The sequence below is a fragment of the Barbus barbus genome, assembly GCF_936440315.1.
Source record: "Barbus barbus genome assembly, chromosome: 28".
Lineage (NCBI taxonomy): Eukaryota > Metazoa > Chordata > Actinopteri > Cypriniformes > Cyprinidae > Barbus > Barbus barbus.
The window spans coordinates 21,243,459-21,267,735 of record NC_136756.1 but is presented as its reverse complement, the minus strand read 5'-3'; the positions used below and the strand labels follow the sequence as shown (position 1 = coordinate 21,267,735).

Genomic DNA, 24,277 nt, shown 5'->3' with positions numbered 1-24,277 from the left:
ATGTATTCTTACCATTTACACTATACTGAATACAATATGTGACGAGTTCTTTTGATGGCACAGGTTTCCAGAACACAAGCGCTCCTCCCCCTGCTAGCTGAATGACATCTGGCCTGGATGGTTTGACTGGACTTTCTGGTTGGAAATCAGAAAAAAATTGTAACTCTGTGAAATACTCTACCATTCACAAGTTTGGGGTAAGTTAGATTTTTTTAAATACTTTATTTTCAGTGAGGATGCAATCAATTGAACAAAAGTAACAGTAAGGACATTTAAAATGTTACAAAAGATCTCTGTTTCAAATTATTTAAAAATTTCTAATCATAAGAAAATCCTGAAAAAGTTTATCATGATATCAACATTGATAACAATAATAACATGTTTCTTGAGCACTCAATCAGCACATCAGAATGATTTTTGGAGGATCATGTGACACTGAAGACTGGAGTAATGATGCTGAAAATTCAGCTTTACCGTCACAGGAATAAATGACATGAATCCAGCCTTGGTGAGCATAAAAAACTTATTTCAAAAACCTTTTAAAAAAATCATACAGACCCCAAAAGTTTGAAATGGTAGAGTATCTATAATAAGCAATTATATGGAATAGTTTAATGACTTTTTAGTTGTTTAACCTTTCGTTTTCTTAAATATAGGCACTTTCAGCGAGAACAATTTGGACTTCTTCTGAGGACTTTCGGATGAGGTGGCGGTAATTTTCTCTGGCATGACAGGGGAGGAGTTCTTCACAATTGGTCCTGTTAGAAAGAATTTGAGATATAATTATTATGCACAAGCAAATGTATTTTTGAAAACTGAATAGTGTATTTTCAACTGCGTTAAAGCAACAATAGTAGCCTACCGCCTTTCTTCTTCTCTTCATCCTCTTTGTTGGACTGTCGGGTAAACAGTTTGGTAATGTTAGAGGCTGAAGCTCGCATCTTCTTCCTCAGGGTTAGAAGAGGGGTCTTGGGTTGTGAGGATGCTCCTTCTGTTTGTTTCTTTTCCAAGCCTTCTAGATGAGGAGAAGAATGGCTAGCCCACGAATGTTTATGGAAGATCTTCATGAATCCAGGCTTGGAAGATTTCCCACTAGGCGGTTTGGCTTGAAGAGCTGGGGCTGAGGCATGTCTTTGAAGTAACTCTTTGCTTTCTCGTCCTGCTACTGCAGCCTGGACAGGAACCGCAGAGGAGCTTCTTCTCAGAAGGACGTCACTCTTATTGCGCATCTCATTTAGTCCAGAGCTTGAACTGTTGGTGCGCCGTCTTGGCGGGGCTTGCGGGAGGTCTTGGCGAAGAGATCTCAGGACCCTCTCCATGTCTTCATCCTCAGAGTCTTGTAGTAAAGAGCATGGAGATGTTTTTCCAGAAGATCCAGCGATCAAGGTCCCATCATGGTGGTGTCTATGGGAGAGCTCTTCATGTGAGCCTATCCTGCTAGAAGCCTCTGAACGGTGGTCAAGTGAACATGCTAGTGAAAGCTGTGAGCCATCCACGCTCTCCTCATCACTTAAATGTCTTGCCTCTGTTTCCGTGACCTGCAACTGGTTGTCATCCTCACAAGAACTTTGCGAGACTGGCTGATGTCCTTCCTCAGGCTCATGAACCTGTGCACTCACCTTTCTCACAATTACTGGGCCCTTCTTTGACAAAAATGCAGAGTGACGACAAAGTTTCCTTCTCACTTGGACTTCTTCAGTTTTTTCTTCTTCTTCATCAGTGACATTTGGTTTCTGGCTTTCTTCAACATCATGCACATCCACTCCTTGCACTGTTGGCTCAGTTGAAGCTGGAGAGCGTTGTGTGTATACATCTAATGACCTGCTTCTTCTCTGGGTGTGTATACTTGGATGGGCAGCACTCACTCCACTATCAAATGAGCTTGACTTAAGGAAAGATGAATGCATTGATCCTCTTCTTTGGTTACGATTAGCTTCTAAGTCAGGGGAATCTTCTACATACTCTATGAGGGGCTCATTTAACCTGCCAGAGAGGCTGGCGCGGAGGGGTTTACGGCCACGCTCCTGCTTTTTAGCTTGGATTTTATCCCGAATCGTCATGTGACGAGCAGACATGGGTGAGAGCTGCTCGGAACTGCAATAAAAAGTGCTCTTGATAAGGCTACAACGTGGTATTGGATCCAATCCTTCATCTCTCTCAGAGAGGAGAAGATAGGGGCTACTGTCCCTCCTCTCCAAACTGACTGGCTCTGCTGATGGTGCGGCCTTGGGAATCACCAACGGGTCACTGTGAATGCGGTCCTCACCAATAAGCACATCTTCTTCATCCCGTTTTAAAATTGTGGGTGTCTTTGACACATGAGCGTATGGGTTATAGTCCTCTTTCTCTTCTTCTAGATCCTCTTCATCCTGGCTCACCTGTTGAAAGAAGTCCCAAGCATCTGCTTCATCAAACTCTGAGGAGGATCCACTACTTAGGGAGGTGCTGCTGGGCTCCTGGGTTTCCCTTGTAGCTGTAATTGAAACGTCACGCAGAGGAGCCTCCAACAACTCTGGGACTGGTCTCAAAGTCAGAACCGAGCCGAGACATGTCAAGGAACGCTGAAGGAAAAGGGAAGAAGCACAGAAAAGACATGAAAGAAGAATGATTTTCTGGATCAATGGCAAAAGAAATCATTTCAAATCTTACCTGCCATTTTCTTCTTGAAATAAAAGATTTTAGATTTTTGGTATTTATGTCCTCAGGTTCTTCATCTTCATAATAACCCTAAAAATAATTATATTTCTGATGAACGCCAATTTTAATTTATTTGTGCACACAGCTTATTTTATGTTTGCTTGTTGGTATAAGCACAGATGACTACCTACCTGAAACCACTCGTGACTCAAACACTCAGATGCAGAGGGTCTCATTCTGTGAAGGTGAAACAAAGCAACTTTATCAACTGCTGCTCACAAAAATTTCAATTACATGCAAGTAAGCAGAGCTTACTCTGGGTCTGGCTGTAGTATCCTATGTAGTAAGTCCTGTGCCTCCACACTTCTGCTTGTGATCTCAGGTATGTCCCAGTACAGCATGCCCTCAGCGACCTTCATCAGTGTGGCACGGTCGTTCTCCCCGAAGAAAGGACAGTGGCATGTTAAGCTACCCAGAAAAAAAGCAATATTAAAGAAAATATTAACAGTACAACTATTTTTAGATTTTATAGTTATACAAAATTGCAGCATACAGAGAAAATAGAAAGAAAAACAAATAAAAATATCTGCTTGCTCAATTTCTTCAATGCACTCACCATAAGTAAGTAACCACACCAAGAGACCTGAATAAATGCATAAAAAAATTTATTAAAAAACATTCACCAAGTGAGAAAACATGAGAAATTCTGTTCAACACAATTTGCAACAAGCCACAGTAGTTTGTTTACCAGATATCAGTGGCTACTGTGACAGGTTCTTGGTGGACAATTTCGGGTGCAACAAATTCAGGTGTCCCAAACTTGCTGTACTGGTGTCTGGAGTTGTCGATTTCCTGGCAGAAGCCAAAATCACAGATTTTGATGTCTTCTCTCGCAGGGGACACCATTAGGATATTGTCTGTCTGCAAAGAAGAGGTTTAAAAATAACTTTGACAAAATGTTAGAAGGACAGCCTCAGGTCAGAAGATGTCTTTACCAAAGACACCAATTAGTCCAATTTCAGAAAAGGATGATCTTTTAGTATCCTGTGTGTGAAATTTCTTGTAATATATTGAAGCTTAAAAAAATTCCACTTATAATTCCTATGAATATAAATAAAGTATAACTTACTTTGATATCCAGATGTAAGATGTTCATACTGTGTATGTATCCAATGCCCTCCAGAACCTGCTGAATATATAACTGGACCTAAAAACAATGAATAATAATTATCACTTTTTCTTGATTACTGTATAAAAGTGTGAATGACATTCAATGATTTCTCAATATTACCTCCCTCTCTGAAACTGATCCCTTTAAAAACAAATGATCTAGTAATCCCTGTGTAGAACATCTGTGGGAGAGGAAAAAAGAAATGTATATATTTGATACATTTGATTATATTTTTTAAAAAGCTAATGGTAATTATTGAATAATTAAAAAAAGCAAGAAAAAATGTAATCCTACAATTCTACAACCAACACCAGAGTACGTCTTGTGGCGAAAAAGTCCAAGAGGCATGCTAGTCTGCGGTGAGCTAGACGGGACAGCAGGTCTCTCTCCTGGAACGCTCTGGTCCGGGTGCTGCTTTTGAGTGGAAGGAACTTAGCAGCAAAACATTCACCACTCGCCTTGTGTGTGACTTTTTTAACCACTCCAAAAGTGCCCCTGGTTTTCCAGAAAAAAAGAGAAAAATGTTAATAAGGGCTATAAAGGATGTCTTACAACAAATCAGATATTACATTAACTATTATGTTATTTAAAAAAAAGAGTTAATGCTAGATTACATAAACGTCAAGATTTATATGATGATATTACCTCCCTATCTCTTCATGAACATCATATACAGAATGTAATTTCCGTCTTTTTCCAAACTCCACTTCTCTCTCTTCCTCAATGTCATCTGGACCTGAAAAAGAAAAAAGCTAATTTACACACTATTCCTTGGCAACAGACATTTATGATTTGTAAAGATAAAACGGAAGGTAATAATAAAGCTTTCCAACTTACCTGTGTCAACACTGAGTTTGGCGAGGCAAGATGCTTGTCCTGCACTGTTACTAGCTATGCAGGTGTAGGTGCCACAATCCTCTATTTGAGTATTTAGAAAAGTGAGAGAGCAACGTGCACTATTTTGAAATATTTCTGTGTAGTCATTGGATAAGATTTCCTTGTCATCCTGCAGGAAACCAAATAAATGAATTTCTCTACAAGTAAATACAAGTAAAGATTATTGTGTTTCCATCATAACAATATCAGTAAGCATTGTTATCATTTTGTTTTTTATAATACCTTAAACCACTGAATATCTGGGGTGGGCTGGCCAGTAATAATGGCAGAGAACGTTGCAGGCTGACCAGGCCGGACTGTCAGGTCTTCAATGGCCACTTGGACAGCTGGAGGCTCTGAGTAAATAAATGATAGATTGACTAATTCCTCTAGTGATAATTTTTCATACAAGTTGTTTATGAACCTCATATAGTCTGTACCTGTCAGCAACTCCTCCTCTGTGTCTGAGTAAAAGTGTTCCTCAGGCTCCATGGGTCCCTCTTCCTGTGCCGCCTGTACCTGCCTCTCTACGTCATCCTGTTCTTCAAGAGTTAGTGTGTCTTCAACACCAGCAGCAGGTCTTCAGTACCACACATTTTGCATTAAATTGATTGACAGAGTAAAATGAGATAATCAACTGTCCTGAATATCACTGCTTAAAGAACCACACAGTACAGCATGTATTCCGTATAATTAAACTATACATAATAAAGACTATGTTTATAGCCCACAGATGACACAGATTGTATGAAAACTTACGGTTCAGGGTTTCCAGGCTGGAAGAGTATATGAAACAGGTTCTTCACAAAGGAACTTGACCAACCTTCTGACTGGGGCTCTATTTGAAAACAATTAGGTTGTCAAACTGATAAGAAACTATTGCATTTTACATACACTAACATTCAAACGTTTACAAAAGATTTCTATTTCAAACTAATTATTTTCTTTTGCACTTTCTATTTATCAAAGTATGGAGTTACAGCTTTGCGATCAAAGCAATAAATTACATCTTAAAATATAGTAAAATGATTTTAAACTGTAATATTTCACAATATTAATGTTTCTACAGTAAATCTTACCAACCCCAAAATGTAAAAAATAAAAATAATCTATTAAAAATATATAATATTTATAAAAAATTAGATATAGCTTTAGATAATGCCCTAAGTAAATACTTTAACTAAATAACAATAATAAATAACTGTATTTACATAAATAATGCAAACATAAAATATGTAAAATATAAACAATACTTATTAATTAAATTAAGGTCTGTGGTCATACAATCAGCTTTAAATAAGGAAAGAAGTAAAATATTTGTTTTCATTTCTTCTCTAAACTCAACTGTAAAATAATATAAACACTTACCTGTGTAAGGACAGGTATACAAACACAGCAAGAAGTGACATAGCCTTTCCCGCCCAGTGTTTTAAGTCACAGATCACATGTATACAGTCACATTGCCTCACAAGCAGTGCAAAGAGCCACTTGGCCCAATCTGCAGCAAGGCTTGAGTCTTAGCACATAACCAGCTTTGAAGATGAACGTGGCATGTTAGCGGAGCATGCACTGACCGGGAATCCATGAGAACATGTATATAAACAGATATGTGGAACAAACAAAGAGAAGAAAAGAGACAGGAAGAAAGAAAAAAGGGAAAGAAGCATGCATGCAAAATGCTGAGGCATCTGTGTGAAGACACTTACATAATGATGATTTTGATCAGATCTTTAGTCTCCTGCTCTGTGACTATAAAAGGAAATGGGATGGAAAGTGTGTTAACTGATGTGGAAATGCACATGACTGACAAGTGTTCAAAAGCTGCTTATGAACCACGTCATGTATAAATGAAAACATATAAACACAAAGGTATATTAAAGAAAATGTATGATATGATATACTGTACATATGATATATGAAGTAGCATGCAGGTTTTTTTAATACCAAATGAATTAAAGACAAATAAAATGAAACCTTACAGAGTTCCAAAAATTGGGGTCAGTAAGATTTGTTTTTGTTTTTTTAATTAATACTTTCATTTAGCAAGGACACATTCAACTGAACAGAAACGACAATATCGACATTTATAATAAAATATTTCTATTTCAAATAAATGCCTCAAAACACTCAAAACTTTTAATTTGTCTGAATTCCTCAGAATGTTCTATTCATCAAAATATCCTGAAAAAATTCAGCATATTAGAATAATTTCTGAAGGATCATGTGACACTGAAGACTGGAGTAAAGGCTGCTGAAAATTCAGCTTTGCCAACACAAGAATAAATTACATTTTAAAAAATATTAATATAGAAAACAGTTATTTTAAATTGTAACAATATTTCACATTATTATAGTATTTTTATTTTAAATAAATATAGCCATTAAACAATAAGGAATTTTACCGACCCCCAAACTTTTGAACGGTATTGTATATGTACATATAAAAAATGTCATATTATAATGTAAGTAAATGTTTCCAAATGACATAATGCAGTGCAGATGCCTCTATGAAGATGGCCGATGAAGTTTTTGATAGTTTGAGTGATCCCATCAAAGGTTTCTTCCAGACCAAGAAGCTCTTGAAAATGGGAAACTGTTGGTGAAATTCAGCACAACATAAAAGTACAGTTTATTAATACATATGATTTTATTTTGAAAATGGTCTCCAGACTACAGAGCTAGTTGTTAGAGGAGTGGAATGGATATTCAGAAGATCTGGAGTTCCAGTGACGGAATATGAGGAATGGGTGGGAAGTCGGAGTTGGAGATGACTCTGGTATGTGCTCCTTCAAAGCCTACTGGTGCCCATCAACACATGGTGAGACTCAGTGGCCAAATACACACCTTCTCTGCCTTAAACAGCAACTGATGTTCACATTCCCCTTCATCCTACCTGGAGTTGGGGTAGTTTGTGATTGCTTTTGGGTCCTGACTGTCACAGGTAATTGTGCCGGAGGGCAGAGTTCAGCTTTACACTTGGCACTGCCCACTTCATTCTGTAGCTGTATCATAAACACAGAGAATAAGTATATAATGGGATCCAAATACTGTATGGTATAAAGTCATCAAAAAGTAGCAGAAGACTCTGGTACCTCACACTGGTATTGACCTAGATCTGCCTCTTCAGCTCTCTTTATAGTGAGAGTGAGAATTCCTGTTTGGATATCAGATTGAATCTGGTGTTTCCTGTTATCCTCAAGCTGAATGCCATCCTTAAACCACCTGTGCATACAGATTGTCTGAGCTTTTTAATGACCATGTACATGCCATTAAATTAATATGAGTGAATGGAACCAGTTGTACCTTATTGATGGTAAAGGAACAAATTGTGTGGAGCACTTGAACTGCACATCTTGTCCCTTTACAAGCACTGAGTTCTGTAGTCTGGTTGTAAAACTTGGAGGCACTGTGGGAAACAAAAAACCTTTTCTCTTAATTTTTGCTAAACAATTCTTTACTGTGTCACCTTTAAAACTTTCTACACTAGCATTCAGAATATTTTTTGAAATAAGTTTCTTATGCTCACCAAGGTTGCAGGATCAAAAATACAGGAATTCAGTAATATTGTGAAATATTATTATAATTTCAAATAACTGTTTGCTATTTTAATACATTTTAAAAAGTAATTTATTCCTGTGATGACAAAGCTGAATTTTCAACATCATTACTCCAGTCTCCAGTCTTCAGATCCTATTGAAATCATTCTAATATACTATTTTGGTGCTCAAGTAAGATTTCTTATGATCAGTTTTGCAAATATGTGCTGCCTAATATTTTAAGGATTAAATTATGAAAATAATGATTTTTGATCAATGTACGTAATACATCCTTGCTGAATAAAACTATGTAAAAAAGTCTTACTGACCCTAATTTTTGAACAGTAGTGTAAATGCAAGACATGAGTTCGGAAATAAATACAAACATAACAGATGGCCATAATAACAATTTCTCAAAAACTTACCATCAATCATGATATTAGCCAGAGTACTTGTGTTCCCTGCAGGATTGGTTGCATAACACATGTATTGACCTGAGTCCGCCACTGTGACACCAGTCAGTACAAGATAACAAGCACCTAACTGTCCTTCTGATGTGATGTGATGATCGTCTTCTTCCACAGCATGACCATCTGAGGACAGCACATCAGAACCCATTTATAGAAACCCATATTACATATATGTAAATGCTGATTTTCTATATTTATATACACACATAGATAGTATTTTTTTTACCTTTATACCACTTTATTACTGATTTTGGTGTACCAGTGACTTTGCAAACCAGTTTTACAGTTTGTCCAAGCTTTGCTGGATAGTCAGTAAGATGCTGCTCAAAGCATGGGGCAGCTGTAAATGTGAACAAAGAAGTGTTGCAAAAATGCAATCATTTCAAGCAGTCAAACAGATTTATTCTTAAGTTTGCTCTTTTGTGTCCTTACTCCAAGTGGGCTGTTTGCTGCGCTGCTGCAGGTCTCTCAGATCTTTGAGCCAGGAGAGGCGGAGGAGGATAGATCGAGCTTGCAGAATGATTTTTCTCACCATTCCCCGATGCTCATGCCAAAGACCAAATGACCTGTCATCTCCTTCCACTGTATCCTTTACATCAATATCACTCAGCTGTGAAGAAAGAAAATGCATTTGGAATGGATGTGAAATGGACTGCAGTGATTAGTGCTGCCATGATATACATGATATTACATGCGCAGTGTACTGTACACAGCTTTTCAAATGCAAGGTGAATCTGTTCATTGAACTGCATTTAGATTGAATTTCATCTGTGAAATTTAGCTATGTTTTCAGCAGGACAGCATGTAGAATAGATAGTAAAAGTTCTGCATTACTAAAAAATGCTATACTAATAAATGCGTATCTGATTATACCTTCATCTTATTCTTGAATATGTAGGCCTCAGTGTAAGTGCCAAGTTCTCTCTTCAGCTTGCAGAAAACAATACAGTCTTTGAAGAGAAAGATGTGGCGGTGATGTCCTCTATGAGAGATTTTGACCTCAGGAATTTCCTCCCATACTGTAAAATGGCCCTGGAAAAAAACACATTGACACTATCATTAGCAGAATGATACCTCCCAATCCTTACTCACACTTGTCATCCTGTCAACCTACAAACAAAGAGGTTCAAGGTATAATGATACAGTACCTGTCTAATGGGTTCTCCAAGCCCCTTGAGAGGTGCAGGGTAATTTTCAATCATGGACAGATGATGCAAGTTCTCTGCACGCCAAGGCAAGCTAGAAACAATGGCAAAGGCGTCCTCCAGCAGGCAACAGTTCTGTCCGCTTTTTGCTTTGTTCCTGATCAGTTCCTAAAAAGACGAAAATGGAAGTTGTTAACAGGCTGTATTGAAAGCAATAATTAAGACTTTTTAAATATTGTTTTGTTTTTTGCTGTTTGTGTGTGAATATATTTTAAAGGGGTCATATGATGCGATTTCAAGTTTTCCTTTCTCTTTGGAGTGTTACAAGCTATTCATGCATAGATAAGATCCCTGAAGTTGCAAAGACTACAGTCTCAAACCCAAAGAGATATTCTTTATAAAAGTTTGAAATGACTCGTCCACGCCTACCTAAAATGGCTCATTTAAACACGCCCCCACATGTCTACGTCACTGTGTGGGAAGATTTTCATAACACCGCCTAAATGGAAATGCAAAGACAGAGGGTGTGATTATTATTCTCGCTGTAGTATTGTTGCTGCCGCCCGAGCCATGTCCCGGAGATGTTGTGTTTCATTGTGAAAGCGAAACTACTTTGTTTGGGCTTCCAAAAGGGGACACAACTAGAAATCAATAGTTAAGTTGTATTTACAACAGTGTTCCAGAACAGTTCAACCCAAATATTAGAGTGTGTGCAGCGCATTTTACAGAGAACTATTTCCTGAACATGGGAGAGTAGCCTACAATGCCAGCTGTAGACAAAGGTTGTTTCTATAAAGTGGGGCAATTACTAAAGAATTTGGCACTGACTATTCAAACGTGATTTTTGAGCAGTGTAGAGTAGAGCTTGTTGTTTGTTGTTTCTCCGATCACAAATGCTGACATGGTAATGTTTACTAGGCGCGATGCAACGCAAAGCATAAACATAAGACAGCATAAGTCATTATAATCAGTAATTATGTCCCCAGTGGATGTAACAAATGCCTCGTTTATGATTGGTTTTATTGTTTTTGTCTCTTCAAGCTGGGACACAGCATCACATTCGACCGATCACAATGCACTGGATAGCTGGCCAATCAGAGCACACCTCGCTTCTCAGAAGGATGAGCTTTGTAAAAATCAGCGTGTTTCAAAAGGGCGGAGCATAGAGGAGCAACAATAATGTACAGTATGTGGAAAATAATGTGTTTTTTCAACCTTAAACCACATAAAAACATTGCATTACACCAAATACACAAAATATTATTTTTAGCAACGTCATATGACCCCTTTAACACATGTAACATGCGTATATATATATGTGTGTGTGTGTGTGTGTGTGTGTGTGTGTGTGTGTTTTAAAGAAAATTATTAAGCTACCACACCTTAAGTACATTTTTGTATGTTTGAATTCTCTCCATTGGTCTCTGCAAATACGTGCTAACGTTGAATACCTGGGTGTCCAAATGTGCCAACTCCGTGTTTGCATATTGCTGGAAAACAGTAGAAAAAGAATTTTGGTTTATTTTAAGATACTTCACATAATTTAAAAGAAGGAACACTTTCTGCCAAACTTAAAACATTATGTGATCTTGCCTTGAAGAAATGCTGTGTGTTTTTGTCTGAGATGCAAGCCTCGGTTTGGGGCAAGCCTGTAATGAACTGGAGATACATCTCAAAGTCCAGTGCATAACTGACAAAACACTGGGCTACATCATCATCTGAGAAACACATCTCCAGCTTAGGGAGAATACAGCTGTGATGGAGGGACAGAGGGACAAAGAAGTTCAACTACAACGTGAACGCATATATTACATTATATAGAATAAAAGAGATGTGTTTACCATTCATGGAAACTTGCAATATCTCTGATATTGCGGAATATGTACTCTTTTTGACTTAGGATGGTGAGAGGAACTTGAGAGCTTGACTCTAAGTATTGTAAATGGTGCTCCACAAAGAAGTTCATCTCGCGCACAAAATTATTCTCACCATCAAGGAGTCCCTTGATCAAGCGACTGGAAATAAAAAAAAAGAATCAAGTTAGGCAATTTAGCATTTCACAAAGCCTGATAAATAATAAAGACATTCTTATTTGTGATCTGTGCATACTTAAGTGAAGCTGAAATAATGAAAAAAAATACAAATACATCAAAATTCTATATGAAAAACAAACTAAAAAAATTATCAGTCTTGTAAGACTTCGAACTTCTGGTAGACTTGAGTCTGATTTACCTTTGGATCAAACTGTGCTCATCCTTTGTAAAAATAGTTTTGCTTTTCTCAGGGGATTCTTTTGTCTCTGCTTCATGGGCCAATGAAAATATTTCCTTTGAGAAAAAAAATGAAATATTATTTTAAAAATGTAGCAACATTTTTTAACATTTATATACACACACACATCCATTCACCCTTGTCTTCTTTTCTAGGTACGCCGGGGATACCCAGCCTTGACGGGATGGTGTGATCTTGGTTGGCTTTGTACGGACAAGCCACCTCACAGGATGGGCTGAGTCCAGGACCTCCACAAACTGGCCTTCCTTTAGTACAAAAGCCTCTTTGTTTCCTCCCAGAGGCCGACAATCACTTTTGGCTACATAAATATCAAAGGTCTGCAAAGTGACAAACACCATATCAGTACATTTTATTTTTTACTTTTCACTTGTTTCTAAAGCACTCTGAACTACAATATGCACAATAAGTTCCAATAATTGAAGTTTATTATTATTATTGTTAATTTACTATAAAAAGTTGCTACCTCTCCTCTATCATCATCTCCATCTGACTCAGAGAACGACTCAGCATTTCCAGAGGACTTGTAGGAATGCATGCGTTTGGGTGAAGGTGTCTGGCTCTGTGAATCGCCACCTATGCCAAATACAAACGCAAGTTACGCAACACTACAGAAGTCCACAAGGTACAGCATATTAAGCTTCTCAAACTGCTCTTAGGTGTATAATATTTAATTATCTCTAAGCTTTAAAACCTAATTTGTAGTACCAATAGAACTGACCTTTCACTTTTAGCTGGTCTGTATTCTTTGGGGATTGTACACTAATAATTTTTTCTTCTTCACATGTCCGAGTAGTCCAAGCCTCCGTTTTTGACTTCTCTGCCTCTTTACCTCTGTTTGAGAACATGTTAATTTAAAAACATTGCAAAGTATTATTCAAAAGTACAAATAAGTGAAACATGCTCTTACACTGCCATCATTCTTTATAATGAAAAGCCCTTGAGAGGTCTTTACAATGTAAAACTTACCTAGATTGGTCTTCAGTCTCAACATCAGGGGCTGTGTCATAATCTGAGTAACAGGATACTAAAGAGGATGCAGAATTACAAAATACAAAAACGTTCAGCTGCTATTGATGTGCAAAATACTAATACTACGCAAATTAATCTTTGAGATAGAAATAATTTATTAACCTTTAACTAATTTAATGTCACATTTTCCAGTTGTTTATTTTTTGTGTTTAATTTTTATTTATTTAATTTGAGATAATTTATTTATTTTCTTTTTCATTTTTTATTTTCCGATAAACTGTCATTAATCAGTCATAGAACATGACATAATACAGGGAATAATTATTGTCTTTACTGGCATCAGCCAGAAGTTAACATCAGTGCAGGCCTACTATTGCTTCTATTATATAGCATAAACATTTTGAAACACAGATTATTTAGACAACTCACTAGAGCTGACTGAAATTAGACTTCTCCTTTTCTCCTGGATTTTGCTGTAGGTATCATCTGCCGGTAGGTCATAGATGAGTCTCAATGACACCTCTTCAGTGTTAATTGTTGGCAAAACCTCTTTCTCTGAGACCATTTCTGTACCTGGTGTTTGTGCAGTCTGAATTGTTTGTGATCGCTTCTGTGGTTTATCCACCATCACATTCCCATTGTAACTAATTGCTCCAAACTTGTTTGCAACTTCGCATGTGTAGATTCCAGCATCTTTGTTTGTAAAGCTGTAAATTTCTAGAAGACACCTACCATAGGCATTATGGGTGATTTTGTGCTTTTTCCCAGGCTTGAGATCTACTCCATCTTTAAGCCAACGCACAGTGCTTATTTTACCTTCCACAACACACTCTAGGAATGCAGAGCCACCAAGATCAATATTCTGGTTCTTGAACACTTCTTTAAAGATGAGCCGCATGTCCTTTCTAGTTTTGTAGCCCTTGAAAGCAGCTTGTATTTTAATCGCAGCCTCAAGCATGTCTGGCTCATCTTCAAAATCTCTGTCTATACCAGGACCACCTAGTTCTGCTTTTAAACTCTTCTGTTTGTCGGTATCCACACTTGTGATCTGCTCTGGCATCATCTCCTCAGGTTGAGTGTTTGATCCTCTGGAAACATCTTCTTCAAGGACAACCTCCTTCACATTTTTCTGATCTGTATTATCCATGTGTGGCAAGTTTGGTTCAACTTCCTGTGATGCCTTCTGCACGTCCCTAAAAGATATTGTTTTAGCTCTCTCTGCAGGAATTATTTGTTCTCTTAACTGCTGTCTTGTAATGCTTGGTGCCTTATCCTTAACATGCTTTGGTACTTTTATTTTATGTTCATTTATGACCTGCTTCACATTTTTCTCATCTCTGCTATCAATGTGAAGTAAGTTTGGTTCAACTTCCTGTGAATCCCTTTGCACATCCCTAATGGACATAGCTTTCTCTGCAGGAATTATTTCTTCTTGGAATTGGCTTGCAATTGCAATATTTGTTGCTTTTCCTGTAACATGCTTTGGTACTTTTCCATGATGTTCTTCTACATTCTGCTTGACGTGTTTCAGTTCTCCGCTATCAATGTGTAGTAAATTTGGTTCACCTGCTTGTAATTCCTTATGCACATCTATAACGGGCATTGTCGTGTCCTTCTGTGCAAAAATGATTTGCTCTTTGGGTTTCTGGTTGGTAATGGCAATATTTGTTGCTTTTCCTATAACATGCTGTGGTGCTTTAACCCTATCTTCATCCAGAGCTTGCTTAACATTTTTCACATCTTCACTATCAATGTGTGGTAAATTCAGTTCACCTTCCTCTGAATATTTCTGCACATCTTTAATTGCTGTAGTTTTTTCTGCAGTAATTATTTCTTCTTTGAATTTCTGGCTTGTAATGGCAATATGTGTTGCTTTTCCTGTTACATGCTTTGGTACTTTACCTTGACGTTCATCCGCAACCTGCTTGACATGTTTCAGTTCACCAATATCAATGTGTGGTAAATTCAGTTCACCTGCCTGTAATTCCTTCTGGATATCTCTAATGGGCATTGTGGTGTCTCTGGCTTGTGGTGGTTTCTGGCTTGTAATTGCAATACTTGGTGCTTTTTCTGTAATATTCTTGGTTATTTGTCCATGATGTTCATCCATGGATTGAACCTTTTCAATTTCTGATCTCTTTTCAGATTTGACATTTTGATTCTCATGTGCTGCATTCTTATCCAATGATTTCTGTTTTGGTTCCTTCTTTTTATTTGTATGCAGGGGAAATTCTTCCAACCCTGTTTCCTTGTTCACAATTTGCTTTGGTTCCTTGTTTACAGTTGACTCCAGTGTGATACACTGATTATTTTCTAAATGACATGATTGTTCTTGAGATAATTCAATGTGTTTCGCTGTTATCTCTTTGAAGACTGGGGTATTTAATTCATGTTCTGATATCTTCAAAGTGGTATCTACAGTTTGTTTTATGTCCATATCTTGGATCTTTGTTTCCAAAACATAGGGTTGCCTTTTGGTTTCAACATGTAGCTGGGAGACAGTCTCTTTAGGGAGTGACACTGTTAGGTCAACATGCTTTGATGCCTTTGTGGTCTCCACAGTAGCCTTAATGGCAACATCTTGCTCCTTGCCTCTCTTGTCAAGAGTTGGCTCTTTAACACTGTGCTGGTCTTGGAGTGAATCATCTGGATGTGTGGCCTTACCCCTTGACCGTGGTGGAGGAAGGGGAACATCTCTGGGTGGTTCCTTGCTCTGTTCATTTGTATCTATGCTTGGAGTTTTCTTTTGAACTTGCCCTAAGACCTCTTCATTGTGCTGGTCCCATTTGGAAGCTGTGTCCAACCCCTTTTTTCTTTGTTCTTCAGGGACATTGGTTGCAAGAGAAGGAATTTCAGGTTCTCCCATGGTGCAACTAGACTCATTGATAGCCATTTTGGAACTCACATCTTTTCCCTTTTGTCTCACCAATGATTTTCTCTTGACTTCCTGGTCATCTGTCGGTTTATCACAGAGATCCTGGAAGTGAACCTCTGATGGCGCTAAGATAGAGATGTCTGATTCCTCAATGACTGCAGCTTGTTTCTTATGGACTAGACCACTGTGTGTTTCTTCCATAATATTTTTTCCTTTTATTCTTGGTGGGGCTTGAGGGATGTCTTTAATTTTTGGTGGAGATTCTGGTATGAAAATATGGGAAATGCAACAATACTTGTTTTGAATGTTTTAAGCAAAAATTAAAATTTGGCAAAAATGGAAATGCACATAAATGTACCTTTTACAACAACAGAAGCTGTTGTCTCCATCCTAGTAGCACAGCATTTGTAGACACCACTGTCCTGACATTTTAAATCATGGATTTGAAGGTGTAATTCAGAGCCATTCTGTTTCATCTCATACTTGTTTCCTGGTTTTAGCAAAACTGTTCCCTTTTTCCACTGCACGGCAACTCCAGGTTTTGAGATCTCACATGTCAGGAACGCAGTTTCACCTTCTTCAGCTTCAAGGTTTTGAAGGTTCTTGCAGAAGAATACAGGTTGCTCTGTGCATGAGAAAAATAAATAAAAATAAAACTTGGTTTCTTCCATGTATGAAAACAGTTCTACATGGACAAAAAGCTGGAAACTGCATATACATGTTTCACTAAAATAATATCTGTACCTGTCACTTTAATGGAACCATTAGTTGCCAGGCTTCCAGCACAGCATTTGTAGGCCCCACTGTCCTGAGCTGTTACTTCATGGATTTGAAGCTGTAGTTGGCGGCCATCCTGTTTAATCTCATATTTTTTACAAAGTTTAAGTATTACTGCTCCCTTCTTCCACTGCACAGAAACTCCAGGTTTAGAGAGCTCACAGTGCAATGTGACTGTCTTACCCTCCTCTGCTTCTTGGTTTTGGAGCTCCTTAGAGAAGAACAAGGGTTGTTCTAGTGGGGAAAAACAAATATATGTTTACATGCCCAACAGAAAAAAACAATGGACAAATGAACAGACTAATTCATTAATTCCTCTGTCAAATCTATAAAAACATTTGGAAAATGGCATTTAAATCAAATCACTCACCCTTTACCACAAGAGAAGCAGTTGTCACCATAATACCCGTACAACATTTATAAGAGCCACTATCATCACTTTTCAGGTCACGTATCTGTAGTTGTAGCACACAGCCATCTTGTTTCATTTCATACTTGTTTCCAGGTTTTAGCAACACTGTTCCCTTCTTCCACTGCACAGCAACTACAGGTTTTGAGATCTCACAGGTCAGGGTGACTGTCTCACCTTCCTCTGCTTCAAGGCTTTGGAGGTTCTTGCAGAAGAATATTGGTTGCTCTGGACGTGGGGAAATAAAATACCTTTCATGTTTCTACCATTTGTGGCTATTCACAAATCATGCACTCTTAGCGAATTATCATAAAGTGCTGGTTTAATAGCAATCAAGGTTGTTAGGGTGCTCTACATGGAAAGAGTACTTTTTAATTTAAACATGTTTTTATACCGTTCACTGTAACAGAGCAAGTAGTCACAAGGCTTCCAACATAACATTTGTAGGCCCCACTGTCTTGAGTTGTTAGCTCATGGATACGAAGCTGTAGTTGATGGCCATCCTGTTTTATCTCATATTTTTTACTAGGTTTCAAAAGCACTGTTCCCTTCTTCCATTGCACTGAAACTCCAGGTTTAGAGAGCGCACAGCACAATATGGCTGTCTTACCCTCCTCTGCTTCTTGGTTTTGGAGCTCCTCAGAGAAGAACAATGGCTTTTCTTGAGACGGTAAACAAAAACATATGTTGTCATGTTCAACAAAAACAAATAAACACATGAACAGATTATTAAATTAATTATTATTTCAAAAGTCAAATTGTGAAAAATGGTATTTGCATAATTCACTTACCTTTTACCATAAAGGAAGCAGTTGTGACCAGGTTTCCAACACAACATTTGTAATCCCCACTGTCCTGAGCTGTTAGCTCATGGATCTGAAGCTGTAGTTGACGGCCATCCTGTTTTATCTCATATTTTTTACTAGGCTTCAAAAGCACTGTCCCCTTCTTCCACTGCACGGAAACTCCAGGTTTAGAGAGCTCACAGCACAATGTGACTGTCTTACCCTCCTCTGCTTCTTGGTTTTGGAGCGCCTCAGAGAAGAACAAGGGATGTTCTGATGAGGGAAAATAAAAAATATCTACATCTTTACATGCTCAACAGAAAAAACTGGACACACAAACAGTCCAAAAAAAATTGTTATACCAAACACCATACTTACAGCTATCACATTTGGATAACTTCACTCACCTTTTATCACAAGAGAAGCAGTTGTGACAAGTCTCCCAACACAACATTTGTAGGCCCCACTGTCCTGAGTTGTTAGCTCATGGATCTGAAGCTGTAACTGCTGGCCATCCTGTTTAATTTCATATTTTTTACTAAACTTTAAAAGAACTGTTCCCTTTTTCCACTGCACTGAAACTCCCGGTTTAGAGAGCTCACAGTGCAATGTAACTGTGTTACCCTCCTCTGCTTCATGGTTTTGGAGCTCCTCCAAGAAGTACAATGGCTTTTCTGTAGAGGGAAACAAAGACATACAGGTATTTAATCTGTTCATGTGTCCATTTGTTTCTTGCTGAAATTAATCAATTCTTATGTCAAAGGTCAAAATGTGGAAAACTGGAATTTGAATTACCTTTTATTACAAGAGATCCAGTTGTGACCAGGCTACCAGCACAACATTTGTAGGCCCCACTGTCCTGAGCTGTTAGCTCATGTATCTGAAGCTGTACTTGACAGCCATCCTCTTTAATCTCATATTTTCTACTAGGCTTCAGCAACACTGTTCCCTTCTTCCACTGCACAGCAACTCCAGGTTTAGAGAGCTCACAGGTCAGGGTGGCCGTCTCACCTTCCTCTGCTTCAAGGCTTTGGAGCTCCTCTTGGAAGACAACTGGTGATTCTGGAGAACACCAAATAAATGTTAACAATTTCTACTACCTGAAATGAAGCTAATCTTATGCTGGATCACTCCATACTTATTTGATTTCCTATCCAGTGCATATATTGTTGCATCTCTACTTTTTTGTATTTTATTCAAGTCAGTCGATTTACCAATTTTGTAGAATTTTCATTATAGAAAAACACATACCTTTCACATCGATAGATGCTGTGGTCACCAAGCTACCAGTACAACATTTGTAGACGCCACTGTCCTGACTGTTGAGCTCATGTATTAGAAGCTGTAATTTACAGCCATCTTGCTTCATCTCATATCTGTTTCCTGGTCGAAGCAACACAATTCCCTTCCTCCACTGCACTTCCACTCCAGGTTTAGAGAGCTCACAGCTCAGTATAGCAGTCTCACCCTCTTCTGCTTCTTGCTTTTGGAGCTCCTCGCAGAAATACAATGGTTGTTCTGAATGCAGCAAATAAGTATGTTAATTACTGTGCACTCTAACAACTCATCTTGGAAGCTAAATTGAATATACCATACCTTTCACTTCCAGAGATGCTGAGGTCACTAGACTACCAACACAGCATGTGTAGACACCACTGTCTTGGCTTGTGAGCTCATGGATGTGAAGCTGCAGTTCACTACCATTCTGCTTTATTTCATACTTCCTTCCAGGCATTAACAGCATAGATCCCTTCTTCCACTGTACGGCAGCCCCAGGTTTGGAAAGCTCACAGCAAAGGAAGGCAGTTTCGCCCTCTTCTGCTTCTTGACACTCAAGCATCTTGATGAAGTACAAAGGATGTTCTGAAAAATAAATTGTAATCTTTCAATTATTCAGTCTTTAGGAATTAAAAAGTCTTTAATTGCGGGAAGTCGTGGCCTAATGGTTAGAGAGTCGGACTCGTAATCCAAAGGTTGCGAGTTCAAGTCTCAGGTCCGGCAGGGATTGTAGGTGTGGGGAGTGAATGTACAGCGCTCTCTCCACCCTCAATACCACGACTGAGGTGCCCTTGAGCAAGGCACCGAACCCCCAACTGCTCCCTGGGCGCCGCAGCATGAATGGCTGCCCACTACTCCGGGTGTGTGTTCACGGTGTCTTTGTGCACTTTGGATGGGTTAAATGCAGAGCACAAATTCCGAGTATGGGTCACCATACTTGGCCGTATGTCACGTCACTTTCTTTCTTTCTTCTTTTTCTTAATAAATAAGCTAATTATGTATGTTTATGTTATCTCATTTAGTTTTTATTTTTAAATATGTATTTTAATATTGTACAGTAAATCGGAAGGGAGCAAATACTTTTTCACAACATCAAAGTATGGCCCTTTAATTTCACAATTCTCACCTTTGACTACAATGGATGCTGTGGTAACCAGGCTTCCAGAGCAGCACTTGTATGTGCCACTATCCTGACGTGTCAGGTCATGGATCTGTAGCTGTACTTTGCAGCCATCTTGTTTCATCTCATATTTATCTCCCGGTCTCAATCGTATTGCCCCCTTCTTCCACTGCACTTCAACTCCAGGTTTAGAGAGCTCACAGCAAAGGAAGGCTGTCTCGCCCTCCTCTGCTTCTTGGTTATGGAGTTCCTCACAGAAAAAAAGAGGTTGCTCTAAAAAGGGAAAGCATATTAGCGAGATTTGCAGGACTAGATTAGCAGGAAATCAACTCAAACACCATAGTGAGTGACAGATGAATATCCATCCCTTAATTAAAAACCTATCTTTATACACTCTGTTGCAAACATTTAAGGATGCACTGATAGTGAAATTGTTGTCTGATACCAACAAATTACTATTTTCATCATATGGTTGATAATTGATACATGATCAGTATTAAAATTCTGTATTTTTTCATATTAAAAATAAAACATTACAAAGTAAAATGAATCGTTTTAAAAGCTACAAATTAATTTATGCATAACAGCATTATAATGTACATTATGAAAATGAGATTTGATAAAGATTACATTTAATAATATTATATAACTATTAGTGTTTTAAGTGACCTACATTGAATGTAAAAATAGGGGGAATGAGCACGAACAATTAAATATCCAATATCGTCTAATACTACTAATACTACAACAACGAATCTAAATAAATACTATTACCGTTATGGTATATTGTGCATTCCTACCTTTAACAATAATATTTGCCCGTGTCTCTATGTTGCCAGCACAACATCTGTAGGTACCACTATCCTGACTTGTGAGGTCATGGATCTGAAGTTGTACTTCATTGCCCTCTTGCGTCATCTCATACTTTTGTCCATTCTTCAGCAGTATTGCCCCCTTTTTCCACTGTACTGTTACTCCAGATTTAGACAGCTCACAGCACAGGAACGCTGACTCACCTTCTTCTGCTTCTTGGTATTGGAGCTCTTCATGGAAAAACAAAGGACGCTCTGTGGCACAAGGGAAGAAGAAACGGTGGTAAAACAAATGTTCACAATGCAAAAAAACATTATTTAATAAATACATCTTCAATGAATGTATGTAATTAATGTATTTTTTAAAGTACTACTGAATTTTTCCACTCATTTACTGACATTCAGTTCAAGTATAGATCAAATCCTCACCATCAAATGAAACATACACAAGCAATTATTTTGGTATTACCTTTTACAGCAATACTAGCCCTTGTCTCAATGCCATCGGCACAACACCTGTAGGCCCCACTGTCTTGACTTGTGAGATCATTGACCTGTAGCTGCAGATCACATCCATCCTGTTTCATCTCATATTTGTTTCCAGGCCTAAGAAGAACTGCTCCCTTCTTCCACTCAACTGCAACTCCGGGTTGAGACAATTCACAGCACAAGAAAGTAGTCTCACCCTCTTCTGCTTCTTGGTTTTGGAGCTCGCGGCAGAAAAACAAAGGACGTTCTGAGAGTAAGCAAAGAGCCAATTAGGTATATGTGCTATTTCCAGAAAGTACTGTACAAATTTAATTTGTATTTTGATTTGCAAACAGTTAAGTTCTAATATGCTTAAGACTTACAACAGATAAATATACCATGATCATGATTTCACAGTTTCCTTCTCTGAAACAATAGTTAAAAATTTTATAACTGAAATATGAAGTACTAGGAGTACCAATAAAAAATAACAAATAAGGAATTAATGTATGAATTTAAAAATAAATAATGTTTCAAACAAAGACATACTAAAACTGATCATTTAATTCATTTTTAAATAGTTAAATATATCAAATAATGATTTATTTTATTGGAAGTAATTTTTATTAAGAATATTATTAAAATCATAAAATAATCTTTAAAGTTGGAGCAAATATTTTCAAGCTGTTCCTACCTTTGACTGTAAGAGTAGCACTACTCTGCATGTCTCCTGTATCACACATGTAAATCCCAGCATCCTCTTTTCTGACTTTATGAATCAGAAGAACATTACGTTTCCCGTGTTTCAGAGGTTCATACTTTTCCCCAGAGAGCAGGGTTACATTATTTCGCTTCCAGGTGACAGGTGTGCAGGTGTCAGAAGTCACACAGGATAGGGTGGCAGAATCTCCCTCAAAGATGGTCATGTCCTTCAGTCTATCCTCTATGAAAACTACAAAGAGAGAATGCACTTTAGAGTATGCAGCTAAAAGGATACATTACAGTTTGGTATATCATTTTAATGATCATTTTAATATATATCAGTTTGACAGCTGGTTAATAGTAAATAAATGAAAGAAATTATTTGCAATAAGGATCCTTACACTCACCTGTAGGTTTGCTGTTCACGCGAAGACAAGCAGAGGTCTTTTCATTTCCCACCACAAAGGACACGACACCTGACTCTTCAGTTGTGGTCATAGTGAGCACCAAGTGATGTTCTCGACCACAGATACTCATCTGGTTCATCTCGTTCTCCTGAAGTTCATTGGAACCAAGCAACCAAACCCCATCAAGGATGTTCTCGTGTGAAAGCTCGCACACAAAGTGTGCGCTCTCGCCTGCAGTAACTGTCAAGTCACGCAGTCCTTTCACAATCCTCACACGCTCTGGAAAGGAACCGAACAAAGGAACACCTCTTTTGTGAATTCACAGGAGTCCTTGGAGTTTGTTTATGTTTGAAGGCAAGCTAAACTTTATTGTTAACTTTTTATGTAGGTTTGTTTTGACTTACCTATCACTCTGAGGGTTGCAGAGGTCTTCTTGCCTCTGACGCTGCATGAGTACACGCCAGCATCCTGCACTCTCAGTTTCCTGATTTCGAGCTCCTGAGTTGAACCTTTACGGTGGAGGGTATATCGCCCCCCCTGTATGATCTGATTTGCATCTTTTCTCCAAGTCACTGGGGCATTATCGCTAGAGAGCAAACAACGAAACAGGACAGAATCCCCCTCCATTGCTTCTTGAGCTTCAAGCTCTTTCTCAAAGAACACCGAGGCAGCAGCTGAGAGGTGTAAGAAGTATGATCTCAACAACAGCTCAAATGTATTTTGAGAGAAAAAAATTGCAAATTAGAAATCATGTCGGAATGTTAATTGGTTGAGTTTATGATATGATATGACCCTGTGATTCATGAAGGGTATCATACAGGGTTCATGAAAGGATCATGAGGGTATCAATAATGGTGGAAATGGCTGAGATTCAATTGGGGAACCCTAGCTGAGAAGTCAGGAGAGATTTTTTAATTATTCCAGGGCAATTTTTGAGATGACCAGATCCTATTAAAATAAAAATACACCTATACGACCATTCAAAAGTTTGGGGTCAGCAAGATTTTTTTATTTTTTACTTGAAAGAAGCATTATGAAGCTTATGCTCACCTAGGATGCATTTATTTGACAGAAAATAAAGTAATATAAATATATAGAATATAAAAATACAATATTGTGAAATACTATTGCAATTTGAAATGGCTGTTTTCTATTTTAATACATTTTAAAATGTAATTTATTGCTGTAATGGTAAAGTTGATTTTTCAGCAGCCTTTGTCTTCAGCATCACATGATCCAAAATCAGAAATCATTCTAAAATAAGGATTTGCTGCTCAATAATGAAAACAGTTGTGCTGCTTAATATTTTTGAAGAAATTAATATATTTTTTTCTTTAATGTAAAACAAGTTATCTATAAAAGTTTATATTTAACAAGTTAAATAGAAATCTTCTGTAATGTTGTAAATGAAGAATTCAAGAAGATTTAGGCATAGAGTGTTTACAGCACTGTGAAAATGTTGCCAAGGTAACGGGTGTAGACACAAACAGGTGTCTTTAGATAACATTAGTTAGTTTGCAATGACAAAATCTGATTTGGCTAAATGCG

At 37.9% G+C, this 24,277-nt stretch overlaps 1 protein-coding gene across 1 annotated transcript in view; it reads right to left on the bottom strand.

Annotated features, from left to right (window-relative positions):
• Positions 1–24,277, bottom strand: part of obscna (obscurin, cytoskeletal calmodulin and titin-interacting RhoGEF a) — a gene marked incomplete at its 5' end in the record, with an annotated part of 41,602 nt that overhangs the window by 5,394 nt on the left and 11,931 nt on the right. The window contains 48 exons of the mRNA XM_079383577.1: positions 13–135; positions 636–758; positions 863–2,561; positions 2,650–2,727; positions 2,829–2,874; positions 2,953–3,105; positions 3,254–3,280; positions 3,386–3,558; positions 3,767–3,844; positions 3,929–3,989; positions 4,103–4,303; positions 4,454–4,544; positions 4,646–4,814; positions 4,928–5,040; positions 5,125–5,264; positions 5,444–5,522; positions 7,578–7,686; positions 7,777–7,906; positions 7,988–8,090; positions 8,646–8,813; positions 8,917–9,030; positions 9,123–9,300; positions 9,564–9,722; positions 9,839–10,003; positions 11,218–11,325; positions 11,429–11,588; positions 11,677–11,850; positions 12,068–12,162; positions 12,244–12,444; positions 12,591–12,700; positions 12,846–12,958; positions 13,094–13,151; positions 13,526–16,234; positions 16,330–16,596; positions 16,716–16,982; positions 17,119–17,385; positions 17,552–17,818; positions 17,949–18,215; positions 18,350–18,616; positions 18,738–19,004; positions 19,194–19,460; positions 19,539–19,805; positions 20,347–20,613; positions 21,141–21,407; positions 21,622–21,888; positions 22,315–22,572; positions 22,730–23,008; positions 23,134–23,403. Coding sequence (XP_079239703.1) covers positions 13–135; positions 636–758; positions 863–2,561; positions 2,650–2,727; positions 2,829–2,874; positions 2,953–3,105; positions 3,254–3,280; positions 3,386–3,558; positions 3,767–3,844; positions 3,929–3,989; positions 4,103–4,303; positions 4,454–4,544; positions 4,646–4,814; positions 4,928–5,040; positions 5,125–5,264; positions 5,444–5,522; positions 7,578–7,686; positions 7,777–7,906; positions 7,988–8,090; positions 8,646–8,813; positions 8,917–9,030; positions 9,123–9,300; positions 9,564–9,722; positions 9,839–10,003; positions 11,218–11,325; positions 11,429–11,588; positions 11,677–11,850; positions 12,068–12,162; positions 12,244–12,444; positions 12,591–12,700; positions 12,846–12,958; positions 13,094–13,151; positions 13,526–16,234; positions 16,330–16,596; positions 16,716–16,982; positions 17,119–17,385; positions 17,552–17,818; positions 17,949–18,215; positions 18,350–18,616; positions 18,738–19,004; positions 19,194–19,460; positions 19,539–19,805; positions 20,347–20,613; positions 21,141–21,407; positions 21,622–21,888; positions 22,315–22,572; positions 22,730–23,008; positions 23,134–23,403 — 12,219 coding nt within the window. The remainder of the gene's footprint in view (positions 1–12; positions 136–635; positions 759–862; positions 2,562–2,649; positions 2,728–2,828; positions 2,875–2,952; positions 3,106–3,253; positions 3,281–3,385; positions 3,559–3,766; positions 3,845–3,928; positions 3,990–4,102; positions 4,304–4,453; positions 4,545–4,645; positions 4,815–4,927; positions 5,041–5,124; positions 5,265–5,443; positions 5,523–7,577; positions 7,687–7,776; positions 7,907–7,987; positions 8,091–8,645; positions 8,814–8,916; positions 9,031–9,122; positions 9,301–9,563; positions 9,723–9,838; positions 10,004–11,217; positions 11,326–11,428; positions 11,589–11,676; positions 11,851–12,067; positions 12,163–12,243; positions 12,445–12,590; positions 12,701–12,845; positions 12,959–13,093; positions 13,152–13,525; positions 16,235–16,329; positions 16,597–16,715; positions 16,983–17,118; positions 17,386–17,551; positions 17,819–17,948; positions 18,216–18,349; positions 18,617–18,737; positions 19,005–19,193; positions 19,461–19,538; positions 19,806–20,346; positions 20,614–21,140; positions 21,408–21,621; positions 21,889–22,314; positions 22,573–22,729; positions 23,009–23,133; positions 23,404–24,277) is intronic.